Below are 14,421 nucleotides of genomic sequence, written 5' to 3'. Positions count from 1 at the left end.
GACACAAAAGTTAGGGCAGTGGTAAATGGAGAGGAGGAAAACAGCATGTCAGTAATAGAGAGCTGTGAATATTTGGTGGCTCGGGCGGCAGCAGACAGTATGAATTTTAATAAGGATGAACGTGTAGAGGAATGAAATCTAGATGATGCTTACTGAGCAGGGGACTCTCTTCTGTTGAAAGGGAGGTCTAGAAGGGGTGTGAGCATGGTGGTTAACCAGCTGGCTTGCATGCTCCTTGGGCAAGAGTAAAGTTAATGCCACCCCGGCACGTGCAAGGGTGAAGTAGAGAGGTGGGGAAGTGACTTTGTACTTCGTCATTTGGGACCTTTGCTGCAGTACTGTGTCTCACAGCAGTATGCTGTTTTCAGAAGGTCCTAGTACTATCTTTAAGTGTGTTTAGAAAAAAAAACCAAAAACACAAGAAAAGTGATGAAACGCCTAGAACACTTGCTGCAGAATCATGGAAAGTTAAGGGTACCTTGGTCACAGTGTACAGGTTCCTGCACAGAGCAGAGAGCTGTGGCCATGAGGGGTGGACAGACACCAAACAAGGTGCCGTGGCTGGAAGGTGGCTAGGTCAGTTCAGATTAAAGATGCGTTGTGTTTGAGGAAGAGAGTTTGATGTCAAATCAAGGCAGATTTTCTGCTCCTGGCAAATTCTGAGACAAGATGAGTTGCCTATCTGAAAAATGGACTATGTCTTAATTGGGTATTCTTTTAGGGAGGTCTTCTCTGGTCTTGGTCATAACGGGTATCCAGACCAGTTACTCAGAGTTGTCAGTTCTGGTTTCATACTTGATACATCTCAGCAGTGATTCAGTTGCAAGGCCCTAATTCAGTGGCCACAGAGTCTAGGCAGTGGAAGTGGGAAACTCCCAGAAAGTGGGAGTTTCACTGTGGATTTCAGCGGCCGTACGAGTAGACCTCACATGTTAAGGTAAGAAGTACAGAAGAAACATGAGAAATAGGTAGTGCCTGCAATTTTTCTGCTGTGTGGACTTACTCTTGCTTTGCATTAGTGTATGTGACCATGAAAGGAAAGATAAAGTGAAGCACTGGACTGTGCCCATAAACGTAGGATCACAGGATATGAAGCTGCAGGATATCTCTAGTCCAGCCTCCTGCTCAAAGACGTGTCAGCTGCGAGGTAAGACCAGGCTCCTCAGGGTCTTAAAACATGGAAGGGTTTGAAGAACTCCAGTAATACTGAGAAAAAGAGACTTACTGAAGCTGTACCAGTTTTTGCAATCCAAAAGTTTGGATTTGTACATGATGTGGATTATCTTGTGGGGAAATTAGCATCTGTTTCATTACAGTTGTGTGAAACAGTGGTAGTGAAATTGGAAACAGCCTGAACCATCACTCTTAGATTAACTCTTCCCTGAGGGTTGAAAGCATTCAGTTTACTTCCTTCCGCTCTTGCTTTTATATTCCATGTGCATTTCCTGTTAGCTTTCAAGATGAGAAAATCTCCAAGCCAGTTCTGCAAGTAGGCTTATCTTGAATCCTGTTGAGATCCCAGCTGGTAGCCTCACAGGGAGCAAGGGTGGTGGTGGTGAGCTGTGGGGGGAGGCAGGAAAGAGAAGACTGTTTCCAGGACTCTCTTTATTAGTGCTTTAAATAGTGCCTAGGGAAGACCAAAATATGTATATGCTAGTAAGTCTGTGTAAATTTTTTCTTGTCTGGAGGAGATATCTAACAGGGTTGGTACAGTCTTTCACCCTTCAGATGTCTCAAGGACCCTCCTGAGAAAAAAATCTCTATATAGAGATCTCCTCACAAAGACACTTTCCTTTAGATTCTCTCTCCTGCTGTTTCCAGTTTTCTGCATAAGACCTCACAAGGTGAAAGAACATTTTTTTTTCCCTTTGGAAAAAAATTCTACGCTTTTAATGTTCCATCTAGCAGTTTTGTTGTCTGTCCATCTCCTTCATAATCATGCTGTCAGAGTGATCCATGATTTTTGGTACTTATTGATCACTAGCTACAACATTAGTAGAAATTGCACAGTGAGTTTGGCAGGCTATTAGTGACTGAAAGTGAAGGTTATTATTTTGCATGCTAATTAGGAATTAGTATTATTACCATTAAAACTCAGATAGATATCTAGTATTCTGGATCCTCAGAAACTGGGCTTCAAAACGTTATGAGATTCCTTCATTCCTGTTTAATCCAGGAGAAAGCTTCTTGCATAGTGGCCTTACATGTATTAAAAACCTTTGCTGTGAAGCATATCCATGATATTTGGAGGAAGAATCTCAGGTGGAGAGGGAAGGAAGAATTTCTGGTATTTCCAGCATCCTATTTGGTAGTGGTACCAGAAGATGCGTCTTCTGTAACTGTTGCCTGTTTTGATTCTCCTTTAAATGCTCTCGTTGGAAGCAAAAAAATCTGTAAGATCTCCGCTCATTCCCCTTTTTCCTCTTGGGCGTGCCCTTGGGAGGAGGAGTTGGTGTGCTCGGCCCATCCACTCGGGTATGTGCGAAGCATAACAGCGTTTCCTGGCTGCAGACAAAGTGCATCACAAGGTTTTAATTGAACTCAATGAAATGAAGGGAGCAGTGGAAGGAGATAGAGAAAGGGGCTAGGACTGCTGAGAGATAAGCAGCCAGTGAAGGCTAATACATTCCAGGCAAGCACGGCTCTGAATGGTTTTCTTGTGTTTGGCGAATTTCTCCTTAGAGAAAGACGAAGCACTTTGGATCCAAAGTGCTCCGTACATCACCCGAGGCTGGTTATAAAGCTGGGCTCTATAATGGAAATACAGATTATGCTAATTGAGATGAAGTTTTATAGTGCTAATGTGTATTTTACTCTTCTGTGTGCTCAAGTGCAGTGCGGGTCTAAGGGAGTTGACAATGTCCTATTCATATGTAAAATGTTTTGAGGAGTCTGTGGCTTGGAATATTTCAAAACGGCCGCTTGAAGGGATTCTTACATATGAAAGCAATATTATCTGTGTACAGCTTGTTGCTAACAGGGAGAGGAAGAGGAGTGTGTGAAAGCATCTTCCCAGCCTCTGTGTGTGGATTTACGGATCCTGCTGGAGGAAGGCAGGAGTGTGGCAGAGCTTCCACCAGAAGATGGAGGAGAGGGAGCCGAGGGGGATGGATGTGGTCCAGCAACGCTGTGCAGACCTGGACCCAGCCAGATGAGGCAGAAACCAGCTGCTGGAAAAGTAAAGGATGTTGCAACGGAGTTGATTGTTTCTCTGTGTCTTGGGATTACTTGGAGTTTAGAAGTATTAAGCAGAATAGACTCTGGTAAGGTAGTAAGACAGCAAAGCCCAGCTGTGCATTAATTATTAGTCTGGACATTTTGCAACTCAGAAGATCAGGACTTTACTATCTCTGGTACTTTTTTTTCCTTTTAATATCAGCATTTGGCCTTCACATTGCCAAGGAAGTTGCATCGTTATTTTGTAAGGGGTCATCTTATCCAACAAGCTGCTGCCATAATCCTCTTTGACATTATGAATGACTGCTCTGGAAATGATTACTGCAGGATTTCGTACTTTCTTTCCCGCTTATCAAATTGTTTAGTGCTTCTTTCTTGTAAAGAAAGTTATGGTGTATAAGCCACAGTAAAGAGCCACATCAAGAGGATGTGATCTCACTAAAAATATCAGGGGCACTGCTTCAGGGGCAATAAATCTTTGTCCATGTGGGCATGTTTGTAGAACAGAAATCACTTGTGTCCATCCATTCTGTTTGTGTCAGGTCAGGCGTGCATGTGCAGGTAACATTTCCCCCTGACGGTCAAGCTGAGGCCAAAAGATTTAGCATTTATGCTCTGGGTTGAAATCACTGCAGCAACTTTATTTTCTGTTCTGCTTGGCTTGTGAAAAGGCTTTGCTGTGCCTTTTAGTATATCTATAGCAAACAGGACTTTGTGTTTTGTCTTCACTGCACATCTGTTGAGGAACAGCAAAGAAATAGTAGCTCAAATAGACTGCAGCTGCAGCAGCCATCTTTCTCATTTTGACCTTGATTCAAGATAAATGCTTTTAAAATTACAGCTTTCTAAAGAAACCTTCCTTCTTTAAAGGTTTTTCTCTCTCACTCTGTTTTTTGAATGAGCTCATACATCATATTTTTAAAGTAGACTGGGACGGATGGTATTATGGAAATGTAGGGAAATATAGAAAAAAAAGAAAATGTAGCTTCTTATGTTTTAAGACAATGCAAATGTTTTTTTCCCTGGACTTACATTTACATAGTTTTCATTTGAACTTACATCAGAGAAATGGGATATAGCCAACTATCTACAGGCTTGAAAACTTGGCTGATAAGAAGAACTGAGTAGAATTCAATTCTTTGCTATAAAGAGAACCCGGAGGCAGGTACGCCTGCTTGTGTTGTTATAATCAGTATCTAGTAACTGGGGGGAGGCATGTTTGCAAACCTGTAAGCTTCACTAGAAAATTTACAGCCTTTCCAGATTATTGCAGCCTCATTTTTCAAAGAGCATGGCTAACTTGTAGAGGAAAAGTAGGAAAAAGTATAATGACCAGAAACAGAGTTTTTCTTTCTCTTCCTTTCTTCCTTTCTTCCTTTCTTCCTTTCTTCCTTTCTTCCTTTCTTCCTTTCTTCCTTTCTTCCTTTCTTTCTTTCTTTCTTTCTTTCTTTCTTTCTTTCTTTCTTTCTTTCTTTCTTTCTTTCTTTCTTTCTTTCACTAGATCCACAATGTTACTTCATGCATATTCATAATACATATTTGTTTGTGAAATACATATGGTTGGTCACAATTCCTTAGTGTCTTATTTCCATTGTGGGGAGTTGCTTTTTTGGGATAGAAAAAAAAGGAAAAAGGAAACGAGACTTTATGTGGATGGTAAATATATGTGTGTGTATATATATATATTGTTTATGAAGACTTAGAAATAATTCTAGGAGACCAGAAGTAGACCCTTTTCAATTTTGGGACATCTGGCATTGCTAACGGATGGCATAAGCCTGGGAATACAAAGAGATGAGCCTGCAGCTGAGGTGGTCAGCAATCCATCCAGAACTGACCCATGAAATATTTCAATGCCAGGGAATCTGCATTTCATGCTATTGAAAACACTGTTGTATCAGACAAATTCTGACCAATTCTAACATAGTCTGCCCTCACAAAAACTCCTTGCTGCATTAAAAACAGTGTGTGCCTGTGTGGGACAGAGATGAACAAATCAGAGCTCTCCTAGTGTGAGAAGTAAAGCATATGGGAAAGTCTCTTGATGTAGGTTTGTGGATAATTTCATGAGACTTCTAAAGAAATTCCACATGGATTAACATTTTAAAAAAATTACTGGAAAAAAAAGTTACTCATTGTTCATTAGCAGGAAAGATGCTGTGTTAATTTATGCCACATGCAATGTCCGTAGGGTGGCCCGGGATCTAAGTCTCTGCATAATTTCACCCAAGGATATTAATTTCCCCACTGTGCCCAATTAAACCCATCCCCATGCTAATCTGAGAACAAATAGGATAAAATACAAATTTATTTCTGGAAATTTGTCTAAAGCAAAAAGTAATTAAATCTCTCTCTATTCTTTGGAGGGCATTTACAACCTTTGCAATTAGTGATTAGAACTTAGAAACAAATGTTAAGACTCATTTCCTTGCTGTGCCAGTAGTTATTCCATGCAGCTTCAACCATCAGCCCACGTTGGCTTGCTGGTCAGTGGAAGAAGCCACCTCCATAGGCATGCAGGTGAGCCATCTCTGCAGCTGCAGCTCTCTGTTAACAGTAGGTGCTTAAAAAAGTACGTTAGAATAGACTTCTCACTTCTGAAAATGAATTTGGCCTGTAACAGCTAATTTGCTTTGTGCAAGCTTTTAACCTCAGTGCCTTTCTTTTTCTGAACTGTGAACTGAGGATTATTACTTCACTAACTCATGGTCTCTGAACTAGTGACTTTGCTGCTCATGTCAGCAGAAATCATTCCACCACTTAGGTGTTGGCCTTCTCTTCATTTTTTATGCTTCACTTTTGTTGTATCCATCCACAGTCTTATTCCGGTAGGTGCCAGTGGTAGATGAGTGGGAGTGGAAAGAGCAGGGAAGGATTCGGTGGACATGTGGAGTCAATGAACCTGTATTGCTAATACATCATTGAAAATACATCATCCCCATTCCTCGGGAGAAGCTCTGAAATATCAAGCTTTTGAGATTTTGCTTTGCCGTGTCCGTTGAACATCTAGCTCAACAAGGTCTCTAGTTTGTCCTTGAGGCACAGTGGTGTTACATGTGGTAAGCTCCGATCACGGGCTTTTGCTTGTTTCTCACACTGAATAAAACACTGTGTTTCCTGTTACTCTAAGGCACGAGGCAGAATCTGGTTCTGCAGTAATGTGGAGAAAAAATATGGTTTCATTCTCTGCACTTAAGACTTTGGCATGCTCATAATACAATACCTAATCTGGTTTTTACTTTTTAAAAATAGATCTCCCAGCCTCCAACAAAAAGGCTGCAGTTATGCCTTAAGAAAATGAAGGAGTCCAGACAAGAATCTTGTCATAAATCTTTGTACCTGTAGTCTTCAAATCAAGGACCAATAACTTAGTCTAAAATCTTCAGCTGGGTGCAGCAAAGCACAGGGACCCAAACATCCCGTAGCGTTACTATCCATCAGTTGATCTCTGTGAACTGTTGCTGAATGTTCGTAAACGAGTGCCAGAGAGCTATCTGAAATGCTGTTACTGATGCTGCGGAGCCAGTGCTGTGTGCCAACATTTGCATTCAACCCGCATGCTCCTGGTCGCTGATTAAAAATTAACCCTTTCATCCTGCTCAGTGTCCTTAGCCTGATTAGTCTGTTGAAGGGATCTTAGGAATTTTAATGAAGCTTGAAATAGGGTAGTCTTTATTTGTGCTGAGTTTCTGATTTTGCCTGCAGTTTGGACTTGGCTAGAGGGAAGTCTTGCAGAGCAGATTGTTGTAAATTATTACAGAGGGCTTGTTTTCCTGAAGTAGAACGAGACAGTTACTAATTATGAGCTTGTTCAGCAAGCAAAGGATCTGAGAGGTACGCGTACAGGACTTTTCAAATTGCAAAAAATACAGTCCAAGAACCTCTGACAAACTGGAAAAGGGGGGTTCCTCGGGTCATTTACTTCAGCTTTGTCCTGAGTTTCTTCGTGCATGAAGGGTGTTACATGTGCAAAATATTGCCAGATTGAGACTTGCTTGGTCCATATTCAAATAGTGACCAGTCTGTCCTGAACATAATTCTTGCCAGTACAGGTGCAATGGTAGTTTTATAATGTCTTTTATAGACGTATGCTTGCGGTTGAGCTATGGATGTCTTAGTGTCTCTGAGAAAGGTGTTCAGTGTAGTGCTTGAATGTGTATTTCGGTGTTCATCATGTGTAGCCAGATAGAAATAGTTTTCTCTGCTGCTTTGCGGTCATATCAGAGGACAAACTGCTTCAAAATCTTTAGTTCAAGAAAATCTCTAAGCCTTCAGAATGGGTATAATTGAATCACTCTTACTTTGCGTTAAAAATTGAGGAAGTTTGAGGACAGTAGCATGTTTAAACATATTAAAATGTTCTGATACCACTACCTTGCCTGGGCCAAGCTGTGCTGATTTTTCTGTCTTGGTTGGGTAGAGTGTGTTTGGTCAATGATCAGCCTTCACCCAGTTGTTTAAGGCTCTAGGGGAAAATACTGGCTTATGTACCCACTCATTGCTGTCAGTAAGATGTTGCTCCATGGAAAACATTAACCCTGGCCTGCAATTGTCAATGGTTTATTTCTTTAAAATAAGAATGGGATCACATTTTCACCAGGAGTCTCAACATACTGCTCTCAATGCCGTATTTCACATTTTTTCCTCACAAGATGTCTTATATCCCAAAGAAGTGGAATGATTTATGTAAACAGCTTTCAACAATGGGAATTTTGTCTTTGTACTTTAGACCAATGAAAAATTAAATATTAACATGTCCATAGAATTTTTCTCAAATATTTGTACTATGAGAGAGTTAAGTGAGGCAGTAAATGGAGGTAGTGTTTTTGCATTTATTTCTTGTTGTCTTGCAACCCAGAAGTAAAAAGAATAATACAAGCAAAGTAAATGAAACATTACCAAGTAGGAAAATGGTTGTTAGATAGCAAGGAGGGAACTTTTATACTACAGAAGTCTTGGAAATGGGAGCATTTGACATTTACTGGATTGTGGGATGGTAGTGGTATAGGTGCCTGCTGAATTCATGCCCTCAGCATTTCAAATGTCACTTATTTTTGCAAGTACAATGAAAGAAGTGGCAATTACTTTGTGTGGCTCATACTACAGTGTCCTTTGTCACTTGATCCAACACAGACTTATGAGAAATGGTTTCACTTGCACTTCTGGTGCTTTGTGAGAAGGTGCCCTTTTGGTTTCAAGTCTCCAAGAGTTTTGTTTCCTATTATTTTTTTTCTTTTTTACCCCTTTCTCTTCTCTCTAGGTAGTCCCAGTGCTCACATATGGTTTCAGGCAAGTGATCTCCCTAGAGAAGTGTCACCATGTTCCCTCTCAGAGTTACTCTGTAGCTCCTGAGAGTGAGAGGCAGAAATTGCAGTGATACGGATTCTTCTTTTTAGTATTTTCTCCAGCTGTTGTTCATCCTGTGGATATACCAAGGACCTGCCCTTCTGGGACCAGGTTGTTGTAGATGACCAAGTGCATTATAAATGCGCTCTGCCAAGTGGAGGTGACAACTTAAGCCTGACTTGCATATGAATGAATTTGCATTGAAGAAACTTGCATAATTATGTATGAATGATCTTCAGTCTCTGAAATGTCACAGAAAAAAACAAAAGGCTTTATACGGTGTCTTCTTGTCTGTCTTCATGTTCCCTAAGCCCCCACTATTCCAGACAGTTTTTTTTAGGCAGGTGCAACCCAGAGGTGACACCCCCCTTAGAAAGATGCCAAGATCTAATAGGTGACTTGCTGTGTGCGTCCACTGTGTCATTTGTAACCCTGCCCTTGCTCTGTTGGGTTCAGCACCCATGGCACGTGGGGAGGAGATGCTGGTAAACACACCAAATGTTGGACCATGGCTTCAAAGGCTGCCTGGCCTGGATGGTGACCAGGGAGCTCTCTGTATTTCTCTCAGAAACTGTGCCTTTCCAAAGAGTGGTTTTGATTTGAAAGATCTACATTTTAATTTGTAGTCATCTAATGGATTGAGATGGTAGGAAAACCTCTGGCCTTTTTTCCGTGCAACACTAGAAGAAGTTTTGACTGGGTAGCACTGCGTTCTTGTGCTCAGTGCAATGCAACTCACAGATGAGATTGCTTCTCTTAACGCTGGTGGGCCCAGGTGCAGTTTTCTAGAAGTTGTACATGGTTACTTCTGTTCTGAGGTAATGCAAGGCCTGCTGTCTATTTATATATATGTGTATATGTACCTAGTTAATTATTATATTGATAAGCTTTCAATTCAGCAGGGCTGTTTATCTTTCTTTCTTGAGAAACTATTGCCTAGATGATGTGCTGTCCACACTTACTATTAAATTAATGAATATTGATTGCACTGATTCTAGTGAGATGGACCAAGACTGACTGCATTTTGGGAAAATCATTCCAGAAGAGGGAAGAAAGGTGTCCTTACAGCTCTTGTATTTAAGTGACAAACTAACAGTTCCTTCAGTTGCCCACAGTCCTTGCTGAATTCAGGAGACTGCTGATTCTGCTGCAGTTGCAGTATTAACACCACTCTTTAATCATTCAAGGCATTGTCTACTGTTGTCAGCTGCTTCAAACACTTGGTGTGTATGAACGGGATCTTTTAATCAGTCCTGGGAGCCATGCATGTGCACCACTTACCATTAGATTATAATTAACTATAATTATGGATGGAGATCAGCCCAAACCATAAAATGTAAATTTAGATATTTACTATGTTAATAAGAAGATTTGGTGAAGATAAAGGGCTTGATTTTTATTCTTCACTATCACAGTAGTGTGAAGGAATCAGTCAAAATTAATGTAACTGCCATTTCTACCTATCTTATGGTTTTCTTTCTGCAGATTGCTATAAATGAGATTCAGGCCAAAGAGGTCGTGTCATTAACACAATAAAACACTGCCTCAGCGAAGCTGAGATGATAGAAAGCAGTTTGCAGGAAACCTGGGAGGTGCGTTTGTCCATAGGTGTGCCAGAAAGTGTTCTGAATAAACCTTCATGATAGTTATTCACCTAAGGACAATTTTACAGAAGGCATGAGTGGGATTTCTGCTCAGGAAGGAGGAATGCTCCCCTTTGCTTCAATGCCATGGGTACATTCCAGGCAGGAGCATTTTCCAGGTGTGCGCAGAGGCGCTGAGTACAGCTGCACCAGCGTGTGCTGCTGCTGCTGCCGCCGCCGAGCGGGGAGCCAAGCGCCGTGCTAAGCTGCTGTGCTGCCGTGCGAGCTCCACAGTCTTGTTCTCAAGGCTTTATTGAAGAAACAAACCAGTTAAGCAATGTTGAGAATCATAAAAAAGATTTAATGGTTTTTATGAGTAAGGTTCTCTGTTAGTATTTAGCTTTTGCTGGGGAGACAGCAGCTTTTGTTTGCTTGTTTACGTTTGGGAATCAAATCTCACACATTGTGCAAATAATTTAATCTTTATGGCTGCTGCTGCTGCATATAAAGTGTTGCTGTGTCGATACCTGCTGGTTAAGTGAAGCAGGAAGGTATACATTTATGCACGTCACAGTTTACTGTATTTAATGGAAATGAAAAGTGAGGTAGTAAATTAGGGAACAATATTCTTCTTCATTTTGGAACAAAGAGTCGGTGTTCCAGGATCCTGGTTAATCAAAGCGCAATGACCTGCACACACTGAAGCTTTCCCCGCTCTCTCTTTCCCCGCTCTGGTATTTAAGTGGAAATGGCGTGTTTCGCTGTTGACCCGAGGGCTCCATTTTGGAAAGGTCTCTTGTGGTGGCGAGAGGGGGCACCAGAACGGTGTTCGGGGCCCTGCTCCTGGTGCCAGAGCAGAAGCCCTGCATTTGGAACAACCTCTAAGGGTGTCTCACATCCTCGCTTTAGTGTCTTCTTCCAAAAACTACTTCCAGACCCTGGAAGCTGACATTGCTTACATGATTTTTTTTAAAAAAAGTTTTAATAGTTTTAAATGTTTTTAAAGTTAACGGTTATGAAGGCGCATTGTGATTGCTTTGCTGTTGTGGCAATACTGTGCCATGTGTCTAAGTATTCTCGGAAGCTTATCAGGTATTTAAACATGTAAATGAAAATTATAGCCTCTAACAACATCACTGTTCGAACTGTGAAGAAAATCAAAACATTTAGCCTGTTTGTTTACTAAGCATGTACGCCTAAGTCCTGTTAGGAGGTGCAGGGAATCTTTGTTTGCTCAGGGAAAAAGCAACACGACACATTATTCGATGATTACCTTCGATTTAAAAATAGATACGAAGTGAGTGAAGGAGACTATTATGTCTCCAGAGTGGAGCTGCGTACGGTATTCTGTCTCCGCAGAAACTTTACACTGGTTCATGCTACTTGACATATCGATTATCGTCATGTACAAGCCCTCTGTTTTAAAGCACAGCTTGACAGTATTCTCTAGCGCTTGGCCTGACACCTGCAATAGCATTTCTGTCAGTGGTGCAGTTCACAGCTGTTACTACAGGACACTTAAGCAGTTTCCTGCTAAAAACCTGGCAAGTGGTGGTAAAAGCCTGCCTGACTCTGCTTAGTGCCTTTGGATTCCCAGCAGGACCACCTCTTCTTTACTGCTCGCATCTCAGTTATACCTTGATGAGACAAGTTTCCCCTAGTCGTGATGCCTGATGTGGACATCTGCCTGCCTGATGCTCCCTCTCTAGCTAGCAGAGCAAGTGGGGGTCAGAGGAGTGGTTTTTGGGGGGATTTGGGCCAGGTGATATCAGAAAGACAGCCAAGCTTTTATTATCCACCCTTGTAGGGTGTAGAGGGTGATTGGAGCTGAATAGCTTCTTATTTAGACTTTTCTGACTGTGGAGGGCTTAACCTGAAATTGGTGATCTCTGGTCCTGGATCCTGCTGGGGCTCAGATTAAAATTTCTCTTGGAAATGCTTCTGGATCAGCTCTTTGACAAAGTCTTTATTTTGAAAACCTGCTCGCCTCCAACTGGAATACCGTCGTGTATGTTGGTTTTTGGACCAGTCAAATATTCAGTTGCAATGCATAGAGCAAAATATAGTTTGGAGCAAGAAAGTGCAGGAATAATTGATTGTATATGCATCGTGTACTGCTGAGTGTCTGTTCAAGGAGAAACCAAAGCTATAGGCCAAAAGCTTTAAAATCCCATGTTTTAATATTAGGATCCTGTGTACCTCTGTATTTAGGCTCAGAGAGGCTCAAGCATTGCCATTCAGAGATGCCAGTTCTAGGGGTTAATCCGACTGCTCCATGATGATCAGAGAAGCAGGTACCTACCACGAATGAATTGAAAATCACGTTGTTTTGGCTTTGGTGCCTGTACCAGACTTTTGGGCCACCCAAGCTGAAAGTTGTTGGATAACAGCTTTTATAAGATGGGAACCAGAGAGCTTTGTTTCAGTAGTTTCCATGGTAGATCAAATATTTAGCTCTTGGATCATTTATAGGGAAAGTAAAATTAGTAATTAAGACACAACATTGGCTGTGGAATCCTCTGATATGTCAGAAGATGTCTTCTTGCTGTAGGCATTGCAATTGGTTACTGCTAACCAGTGTTGCTAACCTGTATTAATTTCAATTTCCTCTTGCAGTAATGCGTAGAAATCCATTTGGGATGGACATTTGCTGCCGGAAAGGATCCAGAAGCCCACTCCAGGAACTGTATAATCCCACCCAGGTGAGTGTCTTGTGGCTATGATCAAACTTCCCAGTCCAGAGTACAAATACAGTCTCGCTTAACTTAAATGTGTTTTGGTCTGTTTTATATCATTTATATGCAGTAGCTGCCATCTGCTTAGAGGAATAATCCTCAGACCTGCAAAGCTGAGACATAAAGTTCTACAGTTTGAGCTAAAGGCCTGATTTTTGAAGGTTTTTAGTTGCCTAATGATGCAGACTCCTTTAAATATTTTACTTAGGTACCTAAAAGCCTTAAGATAATATCTTTAGATCTCCTAGGTACAAGCTGAGGCTTCATAGTCTAATCTGTCAATCAACACACAGAAGGGCAGGGTGGGGTGAGAGCAAGAGTAAGTGACGTTCTGAGCATGAAACAGCAAATGCAGGAAGGCAGAAAATTGCAATAATAATATATGAAAATTATTTGTATGGTAGCCAGCTGCCCTTCCTGTCCTGGTTCATTACTTGTATGAGGTCGAGACAAGCACAGTAGCTAACACGTCCTTACTCTATGCACTATTTGACACCTGATGGTCTTGGTGGGAGCCTACAATAATCCGAGTTCTTGTGACAAGCAGTGCAGGAAAGTTATCTGAAATTTGTGCTCCCATTTGTTCCTCTGGATCAATTTATTCCCTACATGTGAGTTGAATTGGCACATTCAGGAACAGCATTTCCTGTTGGCAACTGAGAGGAAGTGCTGCCATTGAGAGAAAATGCCAGCTGACTATTAAACATATTTATTAAGGTTTAACAACCGCCTATTATATATTTATACATCAATGAATACATTGAGTTTTACTAAATTGGCTGTTAAGGAAAGTGACTATCCCAATAAATCTAACTTGTTAGATTTAACAAGGCAGTAAATGTTTTAAATACTATTTGATTATGAAGAGACTTACTATATAGTGTGCAAAATGAAATCTAAGTGATTTAAAGTATTTATGTGAAGAAATGACAACAACCTAAAGATATGTGATATCTGATACGTGGTGGGGTAAAGCTCCATTTACTTGATTACGTTGTTTTTATAGCATACGCTGACTTTCTAATTCAATTGGAATTCTGTGCATGGCTGGGAACATGAGTTTATCATACTAATATACTGGCCTTTATTGACCATTATAGAGTTAGCGTTGCGTAAATGGAAAGTGCATGTAAAAGCCCTGAAGAGGAGCAATCAAATGCTACAAAGGAAAAATATTAGAATTTGCAGGTTAAATTTAAAGATTTAAACACTCTTTGCAGATGATCAAGAAAGGCATGTAAGGGAAAAGAGGCTGGTCATTTAATTATTCTCCCCGGGGTCTGCAGCGTGTCAGTTAAAACCTCCTTACCCTTTAATATTGTTAATGGCCATCCCATAAGAGAAAAGCATCCCCATCCATTGAAGGGCTGTAATCCCAGAGCCCTTGCAAGCTTGGCCAACTCAAAAGGTTTTCTGAGCTTCTTGAAGCAGGGGATGCATCTGGCAGCTCCCTTACTGCCTCTCCTTCATTTCTGCATGCCCTGACCAAGTAAAGCATTAGCATGCCTTTCAGGGCTCTCTTAGGAGGCAGCCAGAAAAGTCAGTGTTAGAGTAAGTGCAGCATTTCTTGCAGCTGATGT

At 41.2% G+C, this 14,421-nt stretch overlaps 1 protein-coding gene across 2 annotated transcripts in view; it reads left to right on the top strand.

Annotated features, from left to right (window-relative positions):
* The window catches only part of CHST11 (carbohydrate sulfotransferase 11), a 172,301-nt gene that overhangs the window by 64,910 nt on the left and 92,970 nt on the right, over window positions 1-14,421 (top strand). For both annotated transcript variants that reach the window (XM_080558140.1, XM_080558139.1), the window contains exon 2: window positions 12,723-12,808. In XM_080558140.1, the coding sequence (XP_080414266.1) occupies window positions 12,723-12,808 (86 nt within the window). The remainder of the gene's footprint in view (window positions 1-12,722; window positions 12,809-14,421) is intronic.

This window comes from Anser brachyrhynchus (assembly GCF_964034855.1).
Source record: "Anser brachyrhynchus genome assembly, chromosome: 1".
NCBI lineage: Eukaryota > Metazoa > Chordata > Aves > Anseriformes > Anatidae > Anser > Anser brachyrhynchus.
Note: the sequence above shows the minus strand (reverse complement) of the source record. Positions and strands in the feature narration are given on the sequence as shown.